Raw genomic sequence first — 26,484 nt, forward strand, 5'->3', positions numbered from 1 at the left:
GAGCCACTTTCTCAGACTCCTTACGTATCTTTTTATGTCAGCTGATCCATAACAGTCAAGAAGAGAATGTGATGGAGTGGTGATGCATGCCTACAATCCCAGCATTTGGGGGGCTGAGACAGGAAGATCATGGGTTTAAGTCCAGCCTGGGTTACATAATTCTAAGGGAACCTCAGTTATAGTGAGGTTTCAGAACAAACAAAACAAAATAACAGTAAAGAAGAAAGGTGAAGGCTAAACTTGTAAGCTTCTTTCCTTTCTGCTTCTTAAGACTGGTCAGTCATGGGTGGGAACGTAGAGACCCTTTTTTTGTGTGTGTGCTAGTCATGGGGCTCAAATTCAGGGTCTGGGCCCTGTCCCTGAGCTTCTTTTCTCCAGGCTAGCATTCTACCACTTGAGCCACAGCTCCACTTCCAGGTTTTGTTGTTTGTTTCTTTTTTTGGTAGTTTATTGGAGATAAGAGTCTCATGGAGAGGCTGGGAAGGTGGCTCAGTGGTAGAGCACTTGCCTTGCATGCATGAGGCCCTGGGTTTGATTCCTCAGCACCACATAAGCAAAAAGAAAAAAGCTGGAAGTGGCGCTGTGGCTCAAGTGGTAGAGCGCTAGCCTTGAGTTGAAGAACTGAGGGACAGTGCCCAGGCCCAGAGTTCAGGCCCCACGACCGGACCCCCCCCCCAAAAAAAAAAATGTCTCATGGACTTTCCTCCCTGGACTGGCTTTGAATTGTGATCCTTAGATTTTGACCTCCTGAGTAGTTAGGATTATAGACGTGAGCTACTGGCACCTAGTTGAGACCCTGTACTTTTTAGTCCATAAAACTAAAGATATACTGAGCCACATTTTTGTTTATTACCTTGGATATGGCTATTGTTTCTATTCTACATACTTGCCATGTGGTTTACTAAAAAGGCCATTCTTATGACATGTGTGGTTTAATAAAAGGCCATTCATTTGAGAAGTGTGCATCAGTCATGGATTTCTCAAAAGAAATCAACAAGTATGTAAGTGCTTCAAGAGCCAACAAAGAAAGAGAATAAAATTCATCAGGAAAGCAGCCTGAGAACAGTTTCTAGATGTGCTTTTCGACCTTTATAACATCTTCAACCTTTACTTGTACCCTTGCCCCTCTCTTGTTTAATGGAAGATATTTATTGATTCATGATTGCTACAGTTGATACATTTAGGCTTCTCTGTAATGGATATTTTAATATTAAAATATATCATGTATTTTCCTTCTTTTTCTAGGTGGATCTGGAACCAGAAGGGAAAGTGTTTGTGGTAATAACTCTGACTGGGAGTTTCACTGAAGGTAAGAATGAATTTGAGGGGGTTCTGGATTAAATAATCTCAATTCATATCTTCAGAGGAGTTTCCATGATGGAAATTATCAAAAGGGCATTTTGCAAAAGATGTTTAAAAATGACTGGCTTAGTTTGGGTGGACTGGCTTTTTATTGCCAATGGTTCATTGGTCCAGAGTGCATTTGAGATATTGGACAGTATTGTATATATGTTTGTACATACGTACAATATTGTACAATATGTACAGTATTGTATGTATGTTTGTACATGCATGTATTTAGTTATTTATGCATGTGCACATACCTGGCTGCTATCCCTTAGCTTTTTTGTTCAAGGCTTCATCTTTTTGCTGGTTAATTAGAGATACTTTTATCCCATAGACTTTCCAGCCTGGGCTAGCTTTGAGCTGTAATCCTCACATCTCAAACTGCTGAGTAGTTAGGATTACAGATGTGAGCCACCAGTACCTGGCTTTGTGCTTTATTTAATCTACTCATTGAGTAGGTTAAATATCTTAAGCTGAATTTTTTTTTGTCGGTGGTGGGGCTTGAACTCAGGGCCTGGGCGCTGTCCCTTTGCCTCTTTGTGCACAAGGCTAGCACTCTACCACTTGAGCCATAGCAGCACTTCTAGTCTCTGATTGATTAATTGGAGGTAAGAGTCTCATGGGGACTTTTCTGCTCAGGCTGGCTTTGAACAGCTATCCTCAGGTCTCAGCCTCCTGAGTTGCTATATTACAGGCATGAGCCACCTGTATGTGGCTGTTTTCTTTCATTATGGTTTTGCTTCTTTTGAATCTTGACAATAAAGTTCTACTTTAGGTTTTTGCTTTTGTACCAGTCTTTTTGATTATCTCTGAATGTCCATGGAAGAAAATTGGGAATCGTATCTTCTCTTCTTTCTAATCTCCATATTATTCTTCTCTCTTAAGGAAATCTGTACCTCATTCATAGCTACCAAAGTCTACCCCTTATCACATACAATGCCATTCTTTTTAGTTGAGGTAAATTTTATTTGTGGTAAAAGGAAAGATCAAGTGAATAATTTGGCCCTGGCTCAGTCAAATAAAATTAGTGTAATATTAGATTAAGTCACTAATAGAACTTTCTCCCAAGGGCCCTGAAGCCTGGGCCAGCTGTAGAAGAAAGAAATATGGCAATGAGAAAGGAAGCCAGATTGCAGGGTTTGTGAGAGTCACTTCTGTAACTAAATGTTAATGAAGTTGTATCTTCTGTAATTGGACATTGGAATACACTGGAATATTCTTACTTTTTCTCTATCTTTTTGTGCTGGTTCTAAGGCTTAACTAAGAGCTCCATGCTCTCACGTGGCCTTTTTACTCAGCTCGTGTTCTACCTTCAGTTTGGCTTTTTGCTAGTTAATTGGAGCTAGGAATCTCATGGTCTTTTCTACTTGAGCTAGCTTCAAACTGTTATCTTCATGTCTCAGCCTCCTGAGAAGCTAAGATTACAGGCAGGTGCCACCAGTACCCAGCTTTTTTTTTTTGCCAGTCCTGGGGCTTGAACTCAGGGCCTGGGCACTGTCCTTGAGCTTCTTTTGCTCAAGGCTAGCACTCTACCACTTGAGCCACAGTGCCACTTCCAGCCTTTTCTGTTTATGTTGCACTGAGGAATTGAACCCAGGGCTTTATGCATGCTAGGCGAGCACTCTACCACTAAGCCACATTCCCAGCCCATTGTTTTTATTTCTTTGTTTTAGTGATAAGAAGAAATCACCAAGTCATTGGAGAGTGAGTCCTTACTAGGTCACTCCAGTTGTATTTCTTTCGGAGCTGACCTTGTGCATGTAGTAGGCTGAGTTGATCCTTAGTAATTCCACCTTTCCTTTAGCCAATCCTTCATGCTCTCTAACTTAGGTATAAATGCCCAGTAATCTCCTTGTCTAGTAATAGTTGCTGATAAGAAAGACAATGAATTCATGAACTAATTCATACTACAGTAATTAGGATTGCTGTCTTAGTTCTCCACCCTTCCTAGGTGGGTTCACATATTTTAAGAGATGCCAGAACTGTTTTATTCATGAGAAGTACCTTAGTACTAAGACTTCAGGGAAGGTGGCATCTATGTGCTGGGCATGTATTAGGAACCCCAAATCTATTTTCTCTGTCTCTGTGGGAGCACTGTTTCTTTTCCATTTGGTTCCTAGACTAGGACTCAGCTTGAGCCTACATGTGGCTTTTGCCTCAGAGTACAGCCTCCCCATGAAATGCCCAGGATGGAATAATTCTTCCCCCCTCCCACACACAGATACATACATACATACACACCCCACAGATACATAAATACATACACACACACCCACAGATACATACATACATACACCCACACACACAGATACATACATACATACATACACCCCCCACAGATACATAAATACATACACACACACCCACAGATACATACATACATACACACACCCACACAGATACATACATACATACATACATACATACATACATACATACATACCCCCCCATACACACAGATACATACAGAAATTGAAGCCCACCCTCAGCATGCCTTCTGCAGCTGTGGTAGGAGCCTGGCTCCATGAGCATGGCCCCTTACTTGGCCTAGCTCTTGGCAGCCACTTTAGATTATTCCCAGCCATAGCCAGACATCAGAGGACTGTGATGGAAAATGCACCAAGGGACCTGACGTGTAGGCTTGCATGGGACAGTCTGTTCCCCAGTTCTACCAGCACATCTACTCACAGTGCCATCCTTCATGCCCAGGGGGTGCCAGGCGGGACAGTACATTTCATGGTCACACTACTTCTGAGTGAGTAGAAGTGATGGGGTGCCAGGGAAGGGTTTTACCCAGATACAAAGGAGATCTGTAGGTTCAAGGATGGGGGAGGGGAGTTAGATCATGAGAGAAGATGGGAGTGTGGAGAGCCATCAGGAGATGGTGAGCTTGTCACAGAAATAGGACTAGGGCCCAGGCTGAGTTGGGCTGTGAGGGCCTGAGAAGAGTAGGAAGAAAATCTACAGAAATGGACGTCTCATCAGATGTCCTGACGGGTCTCAGCTGAGGCTCAGATCAGAAGAGTAGAGGCGGGAATGGAAGATCCTCACTTCCATAGCTGTGAAAAAGTAGATTGGAAGAACGTTGTGGGAAATCCAAGTGTGATGACTAGGAGAAAGTGGAAACAACACGTTTGGAGCTTGGGTCTAGGCACATAGATGAAGTGAGAAGAGTTAGAGCAGCAGGCTCGACCAGCAGCCTTGCTTTGTGAGATAGCACCATTCAAGGTCTTTGGCTCATAGTTTATATTGGGTCCAGCCATCTCAAACTCTATTGAAGATTTATTTACTGAGCACTTGTTTTGCTAATGTATTTATTGCCCAAGCAGTAATACTTGAATGCTTACTGTGGGCCAGGGATTGTTTCCCAGATCATGATAACAGCATCCAAATTGGCACAAAATACTTGGATAATGAAGATTGAAAAGTGAATAGATCATAAAGACATTGGAAAGCAAGAATTTCATTTTTGATAACAGCAATTTCTTCCAAGTTTCATGAGACCAGGTTTATGTTTAATGCTGAAGTCAGAGAACAGAAGAGAAATCTAGAGTGAAGACTCTTCACTAAAGTAGGTAGACCCAAATGCTGTAGGTAGCGCATGCCTGTAATCCCAGCTACTCAGGAGGCAGAGGTAGCAGGACCATGGTCCAAGGCTAGTTCAGGCAAAAGTATAAGACTCCATCTGTAAAACAAACTTAAGAATTAAAAAAAAAGGGGGGGGCTGGGAAGGTAGAGTGCTTGCCTTGCATGCCTGAGGTCCTGAGTTCGATTCCTCAGCACCACATAAGCAAAAAGAAAAAAGCCGGAAGTGGCACTGTGGCTCAAGTGGTAGAGCGCTGGCCTTGAGCTGAAGAGCTGAAGGACAGCGCCCAGGCCCAGAGTTCAAGGCCCACGACCGGACCCTAAATAAATAAATAAATAAAAAAAAGAATTAAAAAAGACATGGGGCATGACTCAAGTGGTTGAGAACTTGGCTAGCCAGCATGAGGCCCCGAGTTTAGCACCTCAGAATCCCGGAGACAGACAGACACACACACACATACACACACACACACACACACACACACACACACACACACACACACACATACACACACAAACACACACACACATATACATACAACCAACTGTCCATTATTACTTTGTGGACATTTCATGCAGAGCTGAAGCCCCCGATGATGGTTTATCTTGAGAAATAGGTTAACACTCTTGATCAGGTTCAGAATTCCCCTATGGGCACCCAGTTGAATGACGTGTAATTTTGAAGAAGCTATCTGTTGTCAATCTTTATTCCTTTCTGACTGAGCCTTTCTGCAGCGAACACCAGGATCTGCAGTCTAATCAAGCTGAGATTTATGATAGCAGTGAAACAGACCTAGATTTTTAGTGCAGCCTGTAGATTCTGTCATTGTGATTGTCACTGTGTTGGACTAGTTTTTACTTGGAAGAACAGAGTGGCAAAAAAAAATTAAAATAAAGGAATTGATGGAAATGCATTAAGCCTAATTACAGTAATTGGAAGAGAAACTAAAATAGAAGAGAAATAAAGTATGATACTCCTTCATTTGAGAATGGTCAGGAACATGTCGCTGGGTTGTACTATAAAGAAATGCAGCTTAAAGCTAGGTGCTTGTGGCTCATGCCTGTAAGTTTGGCTATTCAGGAGGCCGAGATCTGAGGATCACAGTTTAAAGCCAGTCAGGTCAGGGAAGTCTGTGAGACTCTTTTCTCCAATTAACCACCAAAAAAGACAAAATGGAGCTGTAGCTCAAGTGGTAGAGTGACAACCTTGAGCAAAACAGCTCAGGGACAGAACCTAGGCCCAGAGTTCAAGTCTTAGGACTGGCATCATAAAAGAAAAAGAAGGGAAGAAAGTAAAGAAAAGAAAAAAGAAAAAGTAGGGGCTGGGAAGGTGGCTCAGTGGTAGAGCGCTTGCCTTGCATGCATGAGGCCCTGGGTTCGATTCCTCAGTACCACATAAGCAAAAAGAAAAAAAAAAAGCTGGAAGTGGCACTGTGGCTCAAATGGTAGAGTGCTAGCCTTGACCTGAAGAGCTGAGGGACAGTGCTCAGGCCCAGAGTTTAGGCCCCACGACTGGACCAAAAAAAAAAAACAAAAAAACAAAGAAAAAATATAGCATATGATTTTAAGGTGTGGAGAGAATAGTTTAAGTGAAATGTGTCAGTACTTGGGGTGCCTCAAACATGAATAATTGTCACAGGTCAGAAATGAGATTTGATGTGCCTCTTAATGGAACCATACCACAGCATCAGGCCAAAAAGAATCAAGTTTGAGTCTGGTCTGGCTTTCAGATCCAGTCACTAGCTAGAAGGAAATACAAGGGACAGAGAGACATGTTAAGGGATACCATGGGATGTAATCAGTAAAATCCAGATACTGAGAACATTTACAGGAAGAAGGACTTGGTTTCTTTGACCACAGATTGGAAGAAGAGAAGAGAAAGAGACAAATTAACAAAAAAGAGACAATTTAACCATTTTTCTTTTCTTTCTTCTTTTTTTCCTTTTTGTTTGGTCTGGTTCTTGGACTTGAACTCAGGGCCTTATACTTGCTCTGCTAGAGTTCTACCATTTGAGTCATGCCTCTAGACTAGCTTACTACTATTTTGAAGATGAAGTCTCATGGACTTTGATGCCTAGGCTGGTTTCAAAACAAGATCCTCGGATCTTAGTCTCCTTAGTAGCTGGGACTACAGATGTGAGCTACTAGCATCTGGCCACCACTGCCGCCTCCTCTTCCTCCCCCTCCCCCTCTCCATCTTCATCATCTTCATCTTCTTTCTTCTTCATACTAGGATTTGAACTCAGGACCGTGCATGTGCTAGGCAGGTGCTCTATCACAGAACTGAACCCCCATCATTTCGATATTTTTAATGTGTGGAGCATGATTTATCTCAATTCAAACACAATTCAAGATCACTAACTTCCAGGGGTTGAAACATGGAAGTAATGATTGGATATGTATGTGGGAATTTTAAGGAATTGTTAATATTGCTTAAGTATGATTGTAGTGGTGTGGCTGCTTAAAACAAGAAGTGCCTTCTGAAATATTTATAATGAAGTGATGCAACATCTGGGCTTTACTTTAGAATTACCCAGAGGCAGAGGTGGCAGGGATGGGATAGAGAGGAAATCAGATTATCTGTGAATTGATCATTGAAGCTATGTAATAATTACATGTTGCATGTGGATTCATTGTACCATTCTGATTTTACATATTTTTTTATTTGTGTGTGTGTGTGAGAGAGAGAGAGAGAGAGAGAGAGAGAGAGAGTCCTAGGGCTTAACTCAGGGCCTGGGTGCTGTCTCTGAGCTTTTTTGTTCAAAGCTAGCACTCTACCACTTGAATCACACTTCCACTTCCAGCTTTTTGTTGGTTCATTGGCAATAAGTCTCACAGACTTTTCTTCTTAGTTTGGTTTTGAACCTCAATCCTCAGATCTCAGCCTCCTGAGTAGCTAGGATTTCAGGTGTGAACCACCAGTGCCAGCTATATTTTTTCCAATTTTTACTTTATAAGAAAGCTAAAAATCAAATAGGGTGACTAATTTTGCAAATACCTCTGTCTTAAACACAGACCACAATCTGGGGTACCGGTGTGACATAAAAATGGTGCTGTAAGTAGGGAGCGGGTAGCTCATGCCTATAATCCTAGCTGCTCAGGAGGCTGCGATCTGAAGATCAAGATTCAAAGCCAGCCCATCTGTGAGATTCCATCTCCAATTAGCCATAAAAAGGCCTGACTATAGGTGTGGCTGAAGTGATAGTGTACAAGCCATGAGGTAAAAGGCTGAGAGTGTGAACTGGCACACATGCACAAGTGAATGTATGCACACACACACCACACAAAATGATGCTGTAATTTTTCAATACATGTTGGGCAGGATGCACCGAAAGAGCAATTTTACCCTGGATTCTCAGTTTTTATATATCATGAAAAGGTAAGTTAAAAAATTTTTTAAATCTAAAGTAGTTCAGAAAGTTTTTTTAAATGCTAAATAAATACTAAGCTATGAGTCAAAAACTGCAGGTAGGAAGGGATGAATAAGATAATTCTGTCTTTCCATCACAAAGATCTCATGCATAATAAATGACAAGTAGATTTTCTCCTACTGACAGTTACATAATATTTTACATTTGCAGAGCTTCATATTAAGATAGTTTTCTAAGCTGATCAAGTAAATCTAGAGAATGAAAAATAGAAGTACCTTTATACAGATAGTAAAACAAGGGTCCTAAAAGCATGTTTCTTTCCTGATACCAACAAAGCAAATGGGAAGCTATTCTGTTTTATATTTGGGGGAAAGACTTCTTTTATTATTACATGCTTATATTCTTATTATAAAGATGATATATAGAGGGATTACCATTTCATAAGTCAAGTAATAAGTAATTTTTTGTGTGTGCCAGTTCTGGGGCTTGAACTCGGGACCTAGGAGCTATCCTTGAGCTTCTTTTGTTCAAGGGTACTACTCTACCACTTGAGCTGCAGTTCCAAGTCTGACTTTTTTGAGTAGTGTATTGGAGATAAGAGTCTCACAGACTTTCCTGCCCAGGCTGGCTTCAAACCGTGCTCCTCAGATCTCAGCCTCCTGAGTAGCTAGGATTATGGGCATGAACCACTGGTGCCAGACTATGAATACATTTCTTTTTGGACAGTGTCACCCCTTCCTTGTGCTCTCACAGTTTTTCCCTTGGATAATACTTCTTATAATTCAAGCAAAAGCAAAACTCATAATGCACTGGTTCTTTGTGGATTTAAGGCTTATAGAGAAAGACGCCTTTTGCTTTTGCTAAAACTTCAAATCACCCTTCTCTTGACCTTTTTTTTTTTTTTTTTAAATGCTGGTACTGAGCTTGAACTCAGAACCTGGCCACTGACATTAGCATTTTTTGGGTCAAGGCTGATACTCTACCACTTGACTCTACCACTTGAGCCACACCTCCACTTTGAGCTTTTTGGTGGTTTATTGGTGATAAAGTTTCACTTTCCTGGCTAGCTTTGAACTGTGATCCTCAAATCTCAGCCTCCTGAGTAGCTAGGATTACTGATGTGAGCCATCGACACCTAGCCTCTCTTGGATTCTTAATACTTTATTTGAAACTGATGTGTATTTCTCAGGAGAATGACATTAAAAGGTAACTGAACTTTGGTGGCTACTTACTTTGGCTAGTAGACAGTGTACTGTTGTGTGGAATAAAATTCTGTACCCTTGCCTCTGTCTGTAGCTTACGTTTCCTGTGTCACACTCTTTGCAAGAATGATATTCTCTGTTAAATCATTAGAGCCATGAGGACTTAGAATAAAGTATATGTTACTGATTAAAAGCTGCAACAATATATCTAAAACATTTAATGCCTGTCATTTTAAAGGGAGAATAGCTGTCTTGGCTGATAGTTCATTTTTAGTTTTCCTCCTTCATGTTTCAAGCCCTGTGACAAATTGGTGGCTTATTTTGTAATAATTTGAATGTCATATTTGTTCCTTTGATATATTAGCCTGAGCAGTGAGTGGCCACTATGATGTTTCTGCAGGTCCCAGTACTGCCTTCTGCCTGCCACGGAAAAAGGCCTGCAGGTTGAAGACAGTGTCAAATAAAGACAAACAGAAGTGGGCGCTGGGGGCTCACACCTGTAATCCTAGCTGCTGAGGAGGCTAAGATCTGAGGATTGTGATTCAAGCCAGCCTGGGCAGAAAAAAGTCCCCATGAGACTCCTATCGCCAATTTAAACACTCAAAAATCCAGAAGTGGTACTGTGGCCCAAGTGGTAGAGTTCTAGACTTGAGCACAAAGAAGCCCAGGGACAGTGTCTAGGCCCTGAGTTCAAGCCCCACAACTGACAAAAAAAAAAAAGGAAGGTAAGAAAGAGAGAGAGAGAGAGAGAGAGAAAGAAAGAGGAAGAAGGAAAGAAGGAAAGAAAGAAAGAAAGAAAAAGGAAGAAAGAAAGAAAGTAAGAAAGAAAGAAAGAGAAAGTGATGGATTGGAAAAGGAAGTGGAAAGTATTATTTTTAGAGAATTTTTCCCTTGTCATCCTTTACTCTTTTTTCTTATAATGTTAGTTCATTGTTGTAGGAACAGACTCTGCTTAGCCAGTAGCAATAGCAGTCCTCATTTTATTTTCTTCTCAAAGCAGATGGCCTCTTGCCCTAGGAATCGTGTGCCTTTTTGTGTGCCTGCAATGTGAAACGTTATTTTCACTCACTTCCCACAACAAACTCCTGAGGCTGTTGTAGTTCCCAGTATGCAAATTGTGAGTCAGGCTGAAAGACAATGATTTGCTGTGGTACTCTGAAGAGCAAGTGCCAGGGCCCAGACATAAGCTCAGATTGTAGTGTGAGGTTCAAGCTCTTCCCAGGCCAGCCATAACTTGGAGAAGTGTTTCAGGCCATATTTTGTTCCATTAGCAGAATAACATAGTCCTAGCAATTGATCATGAGCGTAGATGTATTTAGCTTTCAGTCCTGGAAGGCTGGGAAGTCTGAGATCTTGTGTGGTGGGGGCCTCCATTCTGCATTCTAACCTGGACAGGAGAGTGAGAGATGGGGAGAGGGGGTTGAGTTTACTTTTTTTTTTTTTTGGATCCGGTTGTGGGGCCTGAACTCTGGGCCTGGGCGCTGTCCCTCAGCTCTTCAGCTGAAGGCTAGTGCTCTACCACTTGAGCCACAGCGCCACTTCCGGCTTTTTTCTTTTTGCTTATGTGGTGCTGAGGAATCGAACCCAGGGCCTCATGCATTGCAAGGCAAGCGCTCTACCACTGAGCCACCTTCCCAGCCCGAGTTTACTTTTATAACAAGCCTACTGTGGTGATTAACAGTCTCTTCGTAAGTTAAGAGTTCTCCCACCACTGTGGTACTGGGATATGTTTCCAATACATGAACTTTGGGGCTACACATCAACCCCTCCAAAGGAGGCACTGTAAGTATTTTCTCTTTATTTCACTTTGGAAGAGCTGTCCTTAGTGGTGGTGCACCTACCCTCCCCAGAGTCTTGTCCTTCCCCCACCCACTACCTCAAGGCTAGCACTCTGCCACTTAAGCCACAGCTTCACTTCAGCCTTTTTGCTGGTTATTGGAGATAAGAGCCTCATGGATTTGTCTTTCTGGACTGGCTTTGAGCCATAATCATCAGATCTTGGTCTCCTAAGTAGCTAAGGATTACAGGTGTGAGCCACTGCTATACAAGTTGAATCTTACCTTCTTTTAGACTAATGTCTTTTTACAAGAATTACCTTCTGTTCTTTTTCCTTAAGCCTGAGATTGGTCTTGACCTGGAAAAGAAGTTGTCTTTTTAGATATCAGGCTTTGTGCAAGAGTGCTGGGCAATTCCAGGAAGGGTTGTGCAAGTGTTACTGCTGTCAGTGGGCTCTCTTCATATGGATCTGAAGCTAGAACTCAGAAGAAAGTAAAAATAAGTGACTCTAGCTTAAGCTGGTACGTTAGCTCTATTAAGGCATTTGTCACTCTACCTACCTCTTACTTCACTATTGATGAACACTGAAAAGCTGTTGGTTGAGAATTTTTTGTTTTTTGGTCCGGTCGTGGGGCCTGAACTCTGGGCCTGGGTGCTATCCCTCAGCTCTTCAGTTCAAGGCTAGCGCTCTACCACTTGAGCCACAGTGCCACTTTCGGCTTTCTTTGCTTATGTGGGCTTCATACATGCAAGACAAGCACTCTACCATTGGGCCACCTTCCCAGCCCTCTGGTTGAGAATTTTTTAAACTGGTTTTCTACTTGTGAGCCTGCACCTTCTGAGAGTAGCCCTAAAGATAGTTTTGAGGAGGTCAGCAGTTCAAATCCATTTCCCTTGTAATAAACACTTCGATGCTGTTGGCCTCTAACTATATGGACTTTTTCCCCAGTGATGCAAAACAATAGCAGGTAAAACTTGAGGCACCCTAACAAGACTCTGACCTGAAACTGCACAGTGAGCAGTATAGTTTTCATTGCTAGTACTCAGTCCCTCTCACATTTGCTTGACTTTTTCTACTCAAGTTTGGCATTGTAGCACTTGAATCATGCCTCTACTTCCAGTTTTTTGCTGGCTAATTGGATTTATCTACTCAGGCTGGCTTCCCTCCTCCATCCTCAGATCTCAGCCTCCTAAGCAGCTAGGATAACAGACATGAGCCACCAAAACTCAGGCTCATCCTCAATGGTGTTAAAGACTATAACTAGGTCTAGGACTGAAAGTTTGGGAAATTCTTTATTAATTTTTCCTCCCTCTCTCCAAAATGTCTGCCATTTAGTTAACATAGGGAAAAGGAACATAATACATATTTGTACAATTTATATTGGTTATATTGATGACATTTGGGTGATACACATAGCAGAAATAATTAAATCATTTTTTGAAACTAATTTTTTAGTATTTTTACTGTGGCATGGTTTTTTCAGCCAGTTGTATTTATAAACCCATTCCATCCACATAAAGTCAGGAAGCAATACTGAACAACCCTGAAGCCTCTAGTGGTTTTTGAGTTGCCTATTAGGGGTAGCTGCATGCTAAACCTCATTTAAACTTGGCAGAACCAAGAGTTGTAAGTACTAAAAGCTGAACCTCAAAAACAACTCAAAGATCAGAAGACCTACCTTACAGGGCACCCACTTATTAACCAGCATGCTCCTTTGAAATCCAAGTTCTTGCAAAACACCAAGTCTAGCTTAATATTTTTTAAGGTTCCCTCCTCACACCAACTTCATTCTTTTTTATATTACTATTGAAATTATACTGATGTGGTATTCTCTCAGTGGAAAGGAGATTTGAATAAAACAGAAATGATTTAATTTTTTGATAGAAAATTAAATGCTCCAGCATTTCTTTTAATTATTCTCCAGTGTTATTTCCAGCAGGTCCTTATCTCTTACTTTTTCTCTTCAAATGAACAAAGACAGCCGCATGTCCATTTTGCAGCGCACTTGTACTGATGTCCTCTTTCCTAAGTTCTCTCCATAACACACCCTATGCCAGTGGCAGGTAGGAGATAAAAAAATGCATTTCTTCCCTTCTCCTCCTCCTTTCCTCTCTCTGGTGTTTCAGATTTCTATTCTGGGTTCCCTGCTTGAAGTTGAAAAGTAGAGGGGTGCTGGGAATAGTGGCCTAGAGATGTAGACACATTCTTGGTGTGCATGAGACAATGCTAGGGATTTAAGTCTCACTTTACTTTGAAGAGAATCATCTGCTGCCTTATGAGTTGACATGGCTACAAAATAGGCTAGATTGAGCAGTATTGATACATGACTATTATTACTTCAATCTGGTAGGTCAAGAGAACAGTTTATCCTTCCTTCCTTCCACCCACCCATACACAGAGTATTTATGTATACGATTATGTATTCACTCATGTGTGTGCACATACTTACCATGACATTGGTTTATTCTTACAGAACTGAGAAATTAGCTTGTGGGTGGAAACACAGCAATCAGACAAATTAACATAATCTACCGGGGTGTTAGTAGTATGGCAAAAGTCGGGCCAAGGGAAGGAATGGAGAGGGGAGTTGTGTGTGTGTGTGCTGTTGTTCAGGAGGACTTCTTCAAGGAGATGCCATTTGAGCTATGTCTGAAGGAAGAGAGGGAGGGAATTAGATCTCAAGGCTGTCTGCAGAACCAGGGAACAGGAAGTAGAAAGACTAGAGGAAAGAGCATGCTTGGTCCTGAGTTAGAACTACATTAGGGAGAGGAATGTAGCTGAGCTGTAAGAGCTGGAGCCGGGGGGGGGGGGGGGGGGGGGTTGCTGTTATGGTTATTGGCACCAGCTCAATACCCTGTTAACGTTACTTCTTCTTTCAAGAGTGTACCTGTGTCACTTAAGCAAAGTTCACTTCTGTTTGGTGCTACTTGGCTGATTTGATTGAATGTGTCTTTTTGAAACTCCTTGGCTCCCAGCCTGAAGAGCACAAATAATATTGCAGTCATTTATAATGACTTAATGTACATTGCTAAAGCAAAAACAATTTCAAGTTAATCATGAAGGCTTTCCAAAATTCTATGAATTCCTTCATGGTTCCTTATTCTAAACTGTGTTAGGCCATTACATAGCTTAATAAGCACTTGAAGTTCAAATTGACTGTCTACAGGTAGGTAACAAGTCCTTGCACTGCTAAGTCTAATTAGCTGTGATTTAATTCTGGTTAGGACTAATTAAAAGAACTACTCTTAGCAGGACACTGGCAACTGACACCTGTAATCCTAGCTACTCAAGAGGCTGAGATCTGAGGATCATGGTTCAATCATGGGCAGGAAAGTTTGTGAGACTCTTAATTTCCAATTAACTACCAAAAAGCTAGAAGTAAAGTTGTGGTTCAAGTGATAGAATGCCAGTCTTGAGGGAAAAAGCCTGAGTTCAAGCCTCATACTGGCAGAGAGAGAGAGAGAAAGAGAGAAAGACAGACAGACAGATTCAGAGACGAAGGGAGGGATAGAGGGAGGGAGGGAGAAAAGCTACTCTTGTTAGTGTAGTTCACCTTTGTAAAACAGAATCGGAAAGGTTAGACTGTAGGGGGCGAGGGGAGGATGGGAAGGGATGGGAAGGGGAAACAAAGGAGAAGGCTACGATGCTTGATAAGAAATGTACTCTTTATCTTGCCCGTGTAATTGTAACCCCTCTGTACAGTATTTTCACAATAAAAAAATAAAAATTAAAATTAAAAAAAGGAAGGTTAGACTGGAGTCTTGTTCTTGAATTTTATATGAACCATCATTTGTTGTTGTTGTGTATGTGTGTGTGTGGTGTGTGTGTGTATATATATATATATAGCATACATTAATTGATCAAAGAGGTTTCATTGTGATATTTCTATATATGCATATAAGGTACCCTGTTCCAATTCACCCTCTCTGTCACATTCCCTTGTTTCCCACCCCTCTTCTTAAAACAATTTCAGCAGTCTTTGTTCTATTTTCATAGCTGTGTACAACGTACATCCACCATAATCGCCCCTCCACCACCCTCTCCTTTCACGTCCCTCCTCCTCCTGAGACCTGCCCTCAACAGAACCTGTTTCACATTCCTGTCATTCATTTAGCATCAGAGACAACATGTGATACTTGTCTTTCCCTTTCTGTTTTCTTGTGCTTAACGACATGATGATCTCTAGTTTCCTGCACACAATTTACTGCAAACAAGTTAGTCTTTGTGGCTGTTTTTTTCTTTTCTTTTCTTTTCTTTTTTTTGCCATTTGTGGGGCCTGAACTCTGGGCCTGGGCGCTGTCCCTCAGCTCTTCAGCTCAATGCTAGTGCTCTAGCACTTGAGCCATAGCGCCACTTCTGGCTTTTTCTGCTTATGTGGTACTGAGGAATCAAACCCAGGGCCTCATGCATGCAAGGCAAGCACTCTACCACTGAGCCACCTTCTCAGCCCTCTTTGTGGCTGTTTTAATAGACATCCATGATGCATTTTCTACTGAAAATCTGGGGTGATAGATTGGAGCTCATTGTACGTAGACTTGGGTTTGGGAAGGTGAATTATTTTTGAGGGAGGGTGGAATTGAGGGTTGAACTGAGGGCCTCACATTTGATGGGATTCTACAACCATGCCACTAGCTATTCTGCTTTTAGTTTTTCAGATAGAAGTTCATTACTTTGCCTAAGCAAGCAAGCTTCACACTGTGATCGCCTACCTCCTGAGTAGATGGCCCTGATAACTCTTCTCAGGCCAGCCTTTGACTACAATTTTCCTGCCTTTGTCTCTCCTACTGTGCAGAGTTTCATTCTTACTTTCAGTGAAGCTTCGGGCTTTATGTAAATACATATGCTTCCATTATCAGAGTGCTTAGATTTGCAATTCATCGAGTACTCGGAACAAGAGCTTCATAAACATCTGAAATGACAAGAAGCTGCTTGGTTTCTGGACCAGCTGAAGCACTTGAGAGATATTTGAAAATCACAGACCTTCAGCCCCCCAGATCAAACCAGAATCTCAGAGGAAGAGGCCAAGACAATAGATTCCTGATACCCATCTTGGCTGATTCTGGTGGTTGGACAAATTGGGACATACTGATTGTATGCCAGATCATCTCTGATTTGATTAAGGACAAGTTTTTGTGATTAGTAGGTATGCTAAGGGGAAAAGGAACACATAGAAAAAAAATTGAGGGGAGCATATTATTTGGTTTTGTTCTGAAAGAGTTGACGAAAATCCAAATCTATTCTTTTAAGAGCCTTTAAAAATGCCATGACAGGGGCTGGGAAGGTGGCTCAGTGGTAGAACGCTTGCCTTGCATGCCTGAGGCCCTGGGTTCGATTCCTCAGCACCACATAAGCAAAAAGAAAAAAGCCGGAAGTGGCGCTGTGGCTCAAGTGGTAGAGTGCTAGCCTTGAGATGAAGAGCTGAGGGACAGCGCCCAGGCCCAGAGTTCAGGCCCCACGACCGGACCCAAAAAAAAAAATGCCATGACAAAAGTCAGGTTACAATTTTAACATTATTAGGAGGGGAAAGTAACAAAAGTAAGAGGCTAACGGTCTTGTTAATATCTGCAAACACTCAGTGCTAATGTGGGGACTCAGACCTGCCTTGAATACAATACAATCAGAAGGAGTGTGGGCTCTGTGGCTGCTGTCACTGCAGACAAGTTACAGGCACTTACTGGTCCTTGAGATAATAGGGACCAGGAAGAGACGATTTGAAGTGATCCCAGTTGAAATGAGACCCCCGAATTTTAAATAGTATACATCATAAGGAAGGTTTGATTTGGACCCTGTCTTTAAAAACAACAGACATAATGAAAGTCCATTTCTTTTATCCTACATTTATTAGTGTCAAGGTTATAATGGCATCTTGGTTCTGATTCTTAGAAACAAGAGTGTTAATTCAGTTATGCTTCTCTGACTGATTTGAAAACATGAGAGCAGCTTCCATTTCATGATGACTTTTTCCACACTGTCCCAAGGCCAGTTATGTTCGCAAAATCTTTTGGAGACATCACTGGTGTTTTTAGTAGGCAGGCAGGCATGACTCCATCTGTGTGGATGTCTTCCTCTCCATTGGTGGATAGAACCCAATGTCCGGGATTTGCTTTGTCCAGGCTTGCTATGATTGGAGCATTGATCAGTCCATTTCATGGCCTCCAGCATCAACTACAAGACTTTACTTTTTGATCTGGAGTTGATTTTTACTGTCAGTGATATTATGGGATATGTCTGATACTCAGAATAGCAGCTATTTTCATAGTAGGCAGAGACAGGACGGTTTTAACTAGGGAAGGATATCAGAGATGGGAATAATTTAAAAGTCATCAGTGTGGCTCAACACCTTTAATTGTAGTTATATAATAGGCTGAGATGTGAGGATCACACAGTTCCAGGCCACCCTAGGCTGACAAATCTCTGAAAATTTTTCTCTAGTTAACTAGCAAAATGCTGGACTAGAGGCTTGGCTCAAGTGATAGAGTGTCAGCTATGAGGGAAAAGACTGAGAGAGAACATAAGGCCATGAATTTAAGTCCCAGTACCAGCACATACACACACACACACACACACACACACACACACACACACACACACACACACACACACACACACAGAGTGGTCAACGTGTTCATCATGTAGTTTGCCTATGTAAGTCTCTACTGAAGGAGTTTGGGTAATGATGAGTTTAGGTACTCTAAAATGAATAATTTCTTTGCTATAAAAGGTAAACAGACTCTTAGGTAGTCCTAAATTCAGTGTCCAGTACTGTTCTGAGGGAGGGTGTTCGTATCTGGGCACTGTCATCTAATCCCTTGGTTACTTAGGATCCATTCATTAAAAGGAACAGAGGTGTTACTAAATATACGTGGAGGATTGCTCTTAAGGAATTAAAGAAGGAAGCACCCTCCAAGACTGAAGTTTAACACTGAGGAGAGAACCAGACCGCTTTTGTTAAACCTTTTTCACAAATGACAGTTCAGTAGAACTCTGCTATCCTACCCTGACTCCTTCCTTAGGGAAGACTGGCAAGAATACTCCATAAGGATTGGAAAAGGTCCTGCTCAAAAGTGCCTAAGACTTGTCTCATCTTTCCCCAGCCACTTCCTGCCTTGGGTGTTCTTTGGAACTTTGGTTATCTACAATCTTGGTCTTTGCTTCTGTGGATGTGCTAAGGCCATCTTGAGTATTGTTCTTATGGAGTCTTCTGTCTAATGTACATAATATTGACTGCCTGTTAACCAGGTTTGGCCCTGTGTCTATCAGGGATTACCAAATCAACTTGAAGATCCATTTTGTTTTATCTGCAGTGTAGCACAATGCTTTCAAAGTTCCCCAACTTGTACTCTTCAGACAGAACAATGTTCTGTAGGGTACCACATCCTCTGTCTTTGCGTATGTGCATGTGCCTGTAGTAAGGTTTGAATCCAGTGCCTGGGCTCTGTCCCTTAGCCTTATTGCTCAAGGCTGGTACTCTTACCACTTGAGCAACACCTCCACTTCCAGCCTTTTTGGTAGTTAATTGGAGATTAGTGTTTCATAGACTTTTCCTTGCTGGGCTGGCTTCAAACCACCAATCCTCAAATCTCAGCCTCCTGAGTATCTAGGATTATAGGCTTGAGTTACTGGCGTCTTTTTTGTCTGACTGCCCTCTGATTTCATGCTTCATCTTCAGCCTCGGTTTGCCATTCCCACCTCGGAGTGTTTGTCCCAGGTATTTCCTGGGTGATGTGCAATTCCCACAGCGGGACTTTGAAGTATTCAGTGGTGAGGATCACTCTTTGCCAGACCCCAGAGAACACATTCTCACCCTGGAATCTCATGAAAGTTCCTTTCCTGCACTACCCTGCACCCATCTTACTCGGCAGTGCCCCCTTCCCATTTCCAGGGTGAGAATGTATTCACTGTTTTACTGTTCTTGGCACTTTTGGGCGGAAACAGTTGAGAGAGAAATGTCTTCATTTCTTTGTTTTTCTCCAGGAAATAAGCCAGGTTTCCAGGTCATAGGTCTGCTTTTAATGATGCTTACAACTCATGGATGCCCCCGACTTAATTTCTGGTGTCAGTACTAAGCCTTTGTTAATAGAATCCTGGCAGTGGTTCTTGGTAGTCTCTTGCTGCACTGGCAATGTGAGTGGGGTGGGGAAGATCAGCTTTAAAATAGATGCATGGTTCTGCCATTTGTAATTACTAGCCGAGTAACCTTGAACATAGGTTTATGTGTAAAACGCAGGGCTCCCAGTGTCTATCCCACGTTTGCAATGAAGGTTATATGAGATGATGCACAGAAGCACACACCCACAGGGGTGTATTAGGGCCTCATGTAGCTTATGCACCCACCCACTGTTCAGGAAATCCATACCCCATTTATTTCTAGGTACTTGGTGGTGAATCATCTCAAAGGCACTGGAAAATAATATGATTACATAAGCCCTGTGTCTCAGCTATTGTTTCAAATTCTAGGCAGCAACTGAATATCACAGGATATATGTCACAGTGGGTGCGGAAGGTTTGGGAAGGACAGACACTTCTGTGAGAAGACCATGCTCTGATTTGGCAGTTTCTACTCATGGCACTTGTATTTCTACATCTACCCCCACCAGATGCAATGCTACACCTTTGCCCAAGGTCCTCCTCAAAGATCCAGCTAACACCTGGATTTCATGCTGCTGGTGCTACTCCCTGGTGCCATGGGTGCCATGGGTGCCGCTGCTGCTGGTGGTGGAGACCACCCTATTTGTAGGGATGCCCATTGACTTGGGTACCTCATGGCAGTGTTGGTAAGACAATAGCACAAGTGTTAGGGATTCAGAGAGCCGTAGACCCAGAGAGTGGCTCTTTGGGTCTTTGAAAACCAGCCCTATAATGGCATTTCTTTTTTGTGTGTTTGGCATGAAGACATCAATGTGTGTCTTCTTCCCATAGCTCTGTTAAGATGTATAGGTTTATGTTGACAACACATTTCTAGGTCCTGGGGAAAGTTAAGGGGAGAGTGGTGGGCATATGAGTGGAGAGAGAAAAGGTGGGAGAATACAGTCAAACTATTCACTGTACGTATGTGAAATAGGACTACCTATGTAGCTAGCTTGCGATCCTGGGTGGGGTTGGGAGACATGGGGGCGAATGATGGAAGGGCTGACATTAACCAACATGCATTGTACTTACAAAATGATATGTTGAAATCCCTTTCTACAAGTACTTAATGAGAATTTTCAAGAGAATAATAATACAAAAAAAGTATAGATCGCATGTGCTTCTTGCTATCGGTAGCTAATCTCTCAAGGACTGAGCATTTGGTACTGGGCCAACATTATATGCCATCAGACAGCACTAGTACTGGTACTTGCCTCTACCTTTCTTCCCTACACCAAGGAGAGATGTTTGGTCGTGGTATGTTGACCTGACCAAGTGCTGCTCATCAACTCAGAGTGGCCATCTACTTTGTTACTTATTCACAAATAAATAGAGTTGGTTCACTCCATGTAAATACTTTTATGGCCTTTGTTTCCCCCCCTCCCAATATTTTGTCTTCATTTATTGTTGGTCCTCATTTCTAAGTTTAAGTATGCATTGACTTGTGTGGGTTTAACTTTACAGGCTTGGTTGTCTTTGAATTACCAGATAGCATCTCTTGCTTGAGTCCACAAGCTGGTTTTGTTTGCTTGCTGGCTTGTTTTGTTTAGGGCTTTATCACCACCCAGGCCCTTCTTAAGTTAAAACATAGGGCTGTGTTCAAGTGAAAAATCTATTTAAAAATCCAGTACCAGGTGATTCAGTAACATACATCTTGTGCATTTTGGAGGTATACTTAAAATTTTACTACATAAGAAAGGGAAGATGCACTGAGAGACATAGTTGATTAACTTTTGAGTAGATTTGAGTTAATCTTTTTAATCTGCTGTGTGCTGCCAGGACATAAAGTATTTTAAGTTCTATAGGTTGATTGAGTTTCAGCTGCTACCGAGCAAGCTGACAGGTCTCATCAAAGTATGTGTAAGGCTCTTTCATGTAGGGGTTTTGTGAAGATGAATGGAGTCGAGCATTAGGTATTGGCTTTCTGCTTCCGACACCATTTCTGGCCTGTGGAGTGTGGTGAGGGGATTATTTTGGCTGAATTACTCCTGCAGGTCCCATTGTATTCTTGGATGCTTTATTTTCCTTTGTCCTAGTGTTTCCCTCGGCTATTTCAAAGACAAGACTTACCTGTATTCCATGTGATTGACCTTTTCTTCTACAGATAAATATAGATCCGGGCCATCTCTCTGGGGTGGTAGCTCTTCCTATATTGTTTTGATCCTCTTGCACTTGTTAGGCTGGCAAATATCCCTGGCTAATCCCATACCCAATGAACTGATGGGTCACTTAGGGTCATGAAGCATGCCGGGAAGAGCTGTGTAGAGATAAGTTTTAGAAATGAGGGATGATTTTTTTAAAAAAATGTCCCAATTTGGAACTCAAATATGGAACGAGCCAATGCTTAATTTGCTTCCACCAAAACTGTTTAGCCTCTTCTAAATCACTTGACTTTTCAGCTCTTTCTGGTCTACCTACTACTCTCTAGCCAAGACTGTGGGGGCACCGACTGCAAAGCCAACTCCGTGATGCCCAGGGCTCACTGACTTTCTGACATCCCTGCACATCTGCATGCCAGTGTCTGGTGTGAGCAGTCTTCCCGCAGTGCTGCTCCAGCCAGAGAGAGTGCTGCTGGACTCAGTGGTGTAGAAATTCTCAGTATTTACACAGATGCCGATCAAAAGTTCATGTATTTTTCTTGTGCCTGTTTCTTTTTTCTTCCTTTGTGCTGGTACTGGAGCTTGAACTTGGGGCCTGGGCACTGTGCCTTAGTGCTGGCTCACTACCACTTAAGCCACAGTTCCACTTTTGTCTTTTAGTTGGTTAGTTGGAGATAAGAGTCTTACGAACTTTTCCTGCCTGGAATAGCTTTGAATGGAGATCTTCGTATCTCACCCTTCTGAGCAGCTAAGATTATAAGTGTGAGACATTGGCATCTGTCCGGCTCCCTGCACTGTTTGACTCCCATGCTCTGAAATGCTCTGAAATCTGCTGACCACCATTTACCTCCTTGAACCTTTGCATCCTAGTGCTTCTCTACCTTCCAGTTAATTCAGTTCTTGTTCTCCGAGGCCTAGTTTTCTGTGCTGCTGTTACTTAGAATCCAGTGAAGGGTTTTGGCCTGGGATTTCACCCTGCTGTTACTTAGAATCCAGGGAAGGGTTTTGGCCTGGGATTTCACCCTGCTGTCTTCAAACCTGCTCTCCTGAGTTCCAGCTTCCTGTGTCCCATCAATGCAGGGTGATCCCACCTGGCATTTCTTTATTCTTTTTTTTGTCTTTCTTTTTTTGCCAGTCCTGGGCCTTGAACTCAGGGCTGGGGCACTATCCTTGAGCTTCTTTTGCTCAAGGTTAGCACTCTAACCCTTGAACCACAACACCACTTCAGGCTTTTTCTGTTTTCTATTTTACTGAGTAATCGAACCCAGGGCTTCATGTATGCTAGGCAAGCACTCTACCACGAAGCCACATTCCCAGCCATCTTCATTCTTTTAATTAGCAAACGTGCATCTCTCCACATTCAGTTGAATATACATGTAGAAGGTGATGGATGAACGCGCTCCCCTACCCCTACATTGCTAGGCAATATACTATTCTAATCCTGCTCTCTTTTGATCCTCTGTTACCTTCATGGGCTTGTATTCCTCTTTCTGTGTTTTAAACATGGGACCTCATTCTCAAGGGCTTTTTCTCTTCAGGGAGAAACTCAAGTTATTATTGCTTTCAATCTCAGTTCTTTACTTCCTGGTGCCATGATTATCTTTCCTTACTCATCATTTTTTCCCCCTTCCATTTCTGCCTTCTCTTCTTTCTGAGACACCCAAGCTTGAACCCACATATTTCCCAACCTACATGTTTTGTCTTTGCAACTAAATCAGTAGAAGTTTGAGGCTGACGTACTGTTGTATGCACCCCTGTACTCCTTACTCCAGCATGAGGACGTGTGAGGGTATAAATGAGGCAAAGAGGAGGTGAAATGAGAAGTGATCCCTTCATTTCCCATTTTAACAAGTAGCTATAGCACCCTTCCCCCATTTTGACAGCATATTATCATTGCAGAGGTGCTGCTTTCAAAGACTTCCAGGAGAACTGGGGGAAAGGGTTAGCCATTAAAAGATGAGCATATGTTATCTGTTTCATGAGGACTATTCATTGGGATGTTTAGAGGATTCTTCTTTCATTTTTATTTTTGGGTCATGGTGCTTAAACTCAGGGCCTGGGCACTGTCTCTGAGCTCTTTTTGCTTAAAGCTAGTGTGCTACCACTTTGAGCCTCAGCTCCTCTTCTGGTTTTGAGTGGGTCATTGGAGATAAGAGTCTCGTGCACTTTCCTGACCAGGCTGGCTTTCAACCACAATCCTCAGATCTTAGTCTCCTGAGTAGCTAGGAGTATAGGCGTGAGCCACTAGCACCAGGCTAGAGGAATCTTATCAGCATTGACTTCATGTAGAATCTTCCTTTCTTTGGAGTCAAAGGACTCCCTCACCTCATACTGGTCTAGTTCCATGACTTTTCTGTCACTTTCACCTTTTAAAAATTGTTTTTAATTGTGATAAGTTGCATATAAATTAAAATTACCATCCTCACTTTTTATAAATATATAAAAGTGGTAAAGTGCTATTAAACACATTCTGTTGTGCAACTGTTACATCACCTGTCTCCTGAATTTATGTTGCAAAACTGGATCTCTGTACCCATTTAACACTACCTCTTCATTCTCACTCCCTCCAGCAGCCAGTAAATACCATTCTATTTCTGATCTCTATGAAGGAATTTGTCTATGCAAGTACTTCATGTAGGTGGAATCCTATAGTATTTATTCTTTCGTGTCTTGCTTATTTCTCTATTAAAAGAAACAATGTCCTGGGCTGAGAATGTGGCTCAGTGGTAGAGTGCTTGCCTTGCATGCATGAGGCCCTGAAGCAGAAAAAGCCGGAAGTGGCTCTGTGGCTCAAATGGTAGAGTGCTAGCTGAAGAGCTGAGGGACAGCGTCCAGGCCCAGAGTTCAAGCCCCACGACAAACAAACAAACAAAAAATAATGTCCTTCAGAATCAGCAGGATTGTTATATATGTTTGAATTTCATTCTTTTAGAAGAGTGGATAATATTCCATTGTCTGTATTTACTTAAATCTGTTTATCCATTCTTTTGTCAACAGATACTTGGGTTAAAATTTCAGCTCTTTAGGATATTCTCACATGAGAATTTAAGATTGAATCTTATCCACTTGGAAACCTGTAATCTTGAGCTCCATGGAGATTTCCCTAGCTCCCCTTCATACCTTGGCCCAGCTGCATAAAGAAGCCTGTGAGGCGGTTTCCTGCTACTCAGCTTCTTCATCCCTCCTTCCCACCTCTGCCTACTCTCTTTCCTCCTCTCTGTGAGAAAATAAAATACTGTACAGAGGGATTACAATTACATGGGCAAGATAATGAGCACATTTCTTATCAAGCATGTAGCTTCCTCCTTTGTTTCCCCTTCCCATTCCTTTGTCTTTTCTATCAAAGTGTATTGCTTAAAAGTTCCTGCTTTGGCCTGGTGGCTTGGCAGTTGTTGAGGGAAAAAGGAACTGCTTTGGGATAATAAAGAATTTTTGAAAATATATTAAAATATTCTTAAACACTGATAGCATAGGTATTTGATTAAGTCTGGATTCTTAAAAAAACTGCCTCAAATCAATTTAAGGGTTACCATTTAATTTTCTGAACACTGCTGGAATAAATACTTAGATGAGTTTTTTTTAGGATTCACATTTGATAATACATCATATTTATGACAGACTGTCACTCAGAGCATGCTAAAAGTCCCAATGAGGTCTCGGAAAATACTAAGGGTTGAATCTCAATGACTTAAAAAATACTATTTTTTATACTATGTTACACAGAAGATAGATACATCCCCATTTCCAAGTTCAGTAAAAATCCAGTAATTTAAAACACTGCTGAGTGACTAAAACTTAGGAAATGTTATATACATAGAATATATCAAATAATTAATACTCACACAGAATAAAAATCTAACTATAATTAGGTTCAAAATACTTGGGCTGGTAAAGGAAAATGTTACTCAATATGTAAAGAAGATAGTTCTGAAATCCAAAGAGCTGTTAAGATTTGTGGATTCAAATTGTGTCTCAATAAAGTAAATTAATAATTTTTTAAAAAAGAGTTTTTGAAATGTAAGGTTTTGTCTTAAACTGGCTTCTTTTCTGAATGGAATTATAACAGGCCCCAGACTGTTCAAGAAATAACAGAGAGGAGATTACTTGTGTATTGTTAATCTTATTTCAAAGTCACCTCAGATAAATACATTTTTCTCTATTCAAGCTAGCCAATCACAGGCAGATTGTGAATCTGAGCTCAACCCATCTGAGCAGAGAGGCAGGGCTTGCTGCATTGGGGATAAATAGGAGAGTGGACTGCCTGTTCTGTGTGCTTGCTTGTCAGAGTTTTGGCTGATGGCGCACCCTTCTTATAGAAGGAAATTTCACCTTGCTGAGACAATTGTTTATTTTCATGTCTATCATTGTGACTCCAAATTTATAACTCTCCACTTCTCCTCTTTATCTCTGTCTCTCTGTCTCTGTCTCTCTCTCTCCCACTCCCTCCCTCCCCTTTTTTTCCAAGAAGGATCTTGTTGGAGTTTCCCTCCCTTGGCTTCAGGTTGAATAAGGAGGACTGTCTCTCTTGAAGCATTGCACCTTCTGCAGGCTCGTTCTGACTGAAGAAGTGGTAGCAGGGATTAGGGGTCTTGTCTCCAGGCAGGCCCAACAGGAAAGAGTTCTAAGAACTTAGATTGTAGGGTACTTAGTGCCTTTTGTCTCCAGCTGAAGTTCTGGGACAACAGGAAAATTCCCACCCAACATCCTGTTATACTTTAAAAATTCAAGGAAATCTCTTCCTCTATGACATTTATAAGGGCTGCACCTAAGAGCCCTGAAATTCTGCCCTGCTCCTGTCCTTTTCAATGTTCTTCATACTCAGAAAGGAGAGGTTCGGGATTCCTATATAAGGGTTTTAAAAAGTCCTTTATAAATCTCTGATTGTGACTTCATTTTCTATAAATACCAGACCCCTCAGTGTTTCACTACTCTAGAGAAAGCTCTCTTCTGGTTGTGTGAACCCCACATTGCTTTAC

The 26,484-nt window shown here is 41.8% G+C and overlaps 1 protein-coding gene across 1 annotated transcript in view; it reads left to right on the forward strand.

Annotated features, from left to right (window-relative positions):
- Prkch (protein kinase C eta) overlaps window positions 1-26,484 on the forward strand; it is a 235,237-nt gene that overhangs the window by 71,716 nt on the left and 137,037 nt on the right. Inside the window, exon 2 of the mRNA XM_042682558.1 lies at window positions 1,246-1,309. Within this exon, the coding sequence (XP_042538492.1) occupies window positions 1,246-1,309 (64 nt within the window). The remainder of the gene's footprint in view (window positions 1-1,245; window positions 1,310-26,484) is intronic.

Source organism: Dipodomys spectabilis, unplaced genomic scaffold (assembly GCF_019054845.1).
Source record: "Dipodomys spectabilis isolate Male_0828 unplaced genomic scaffold, ASM1905484v1 ptg000073l, whole genome shotgun sequence".
NCBI lineage: Eukaryota > Metazoa > Chordata > Mammalia > Rodentia > Heteromyidae > Dipodomys > Dipodomys spectabilis.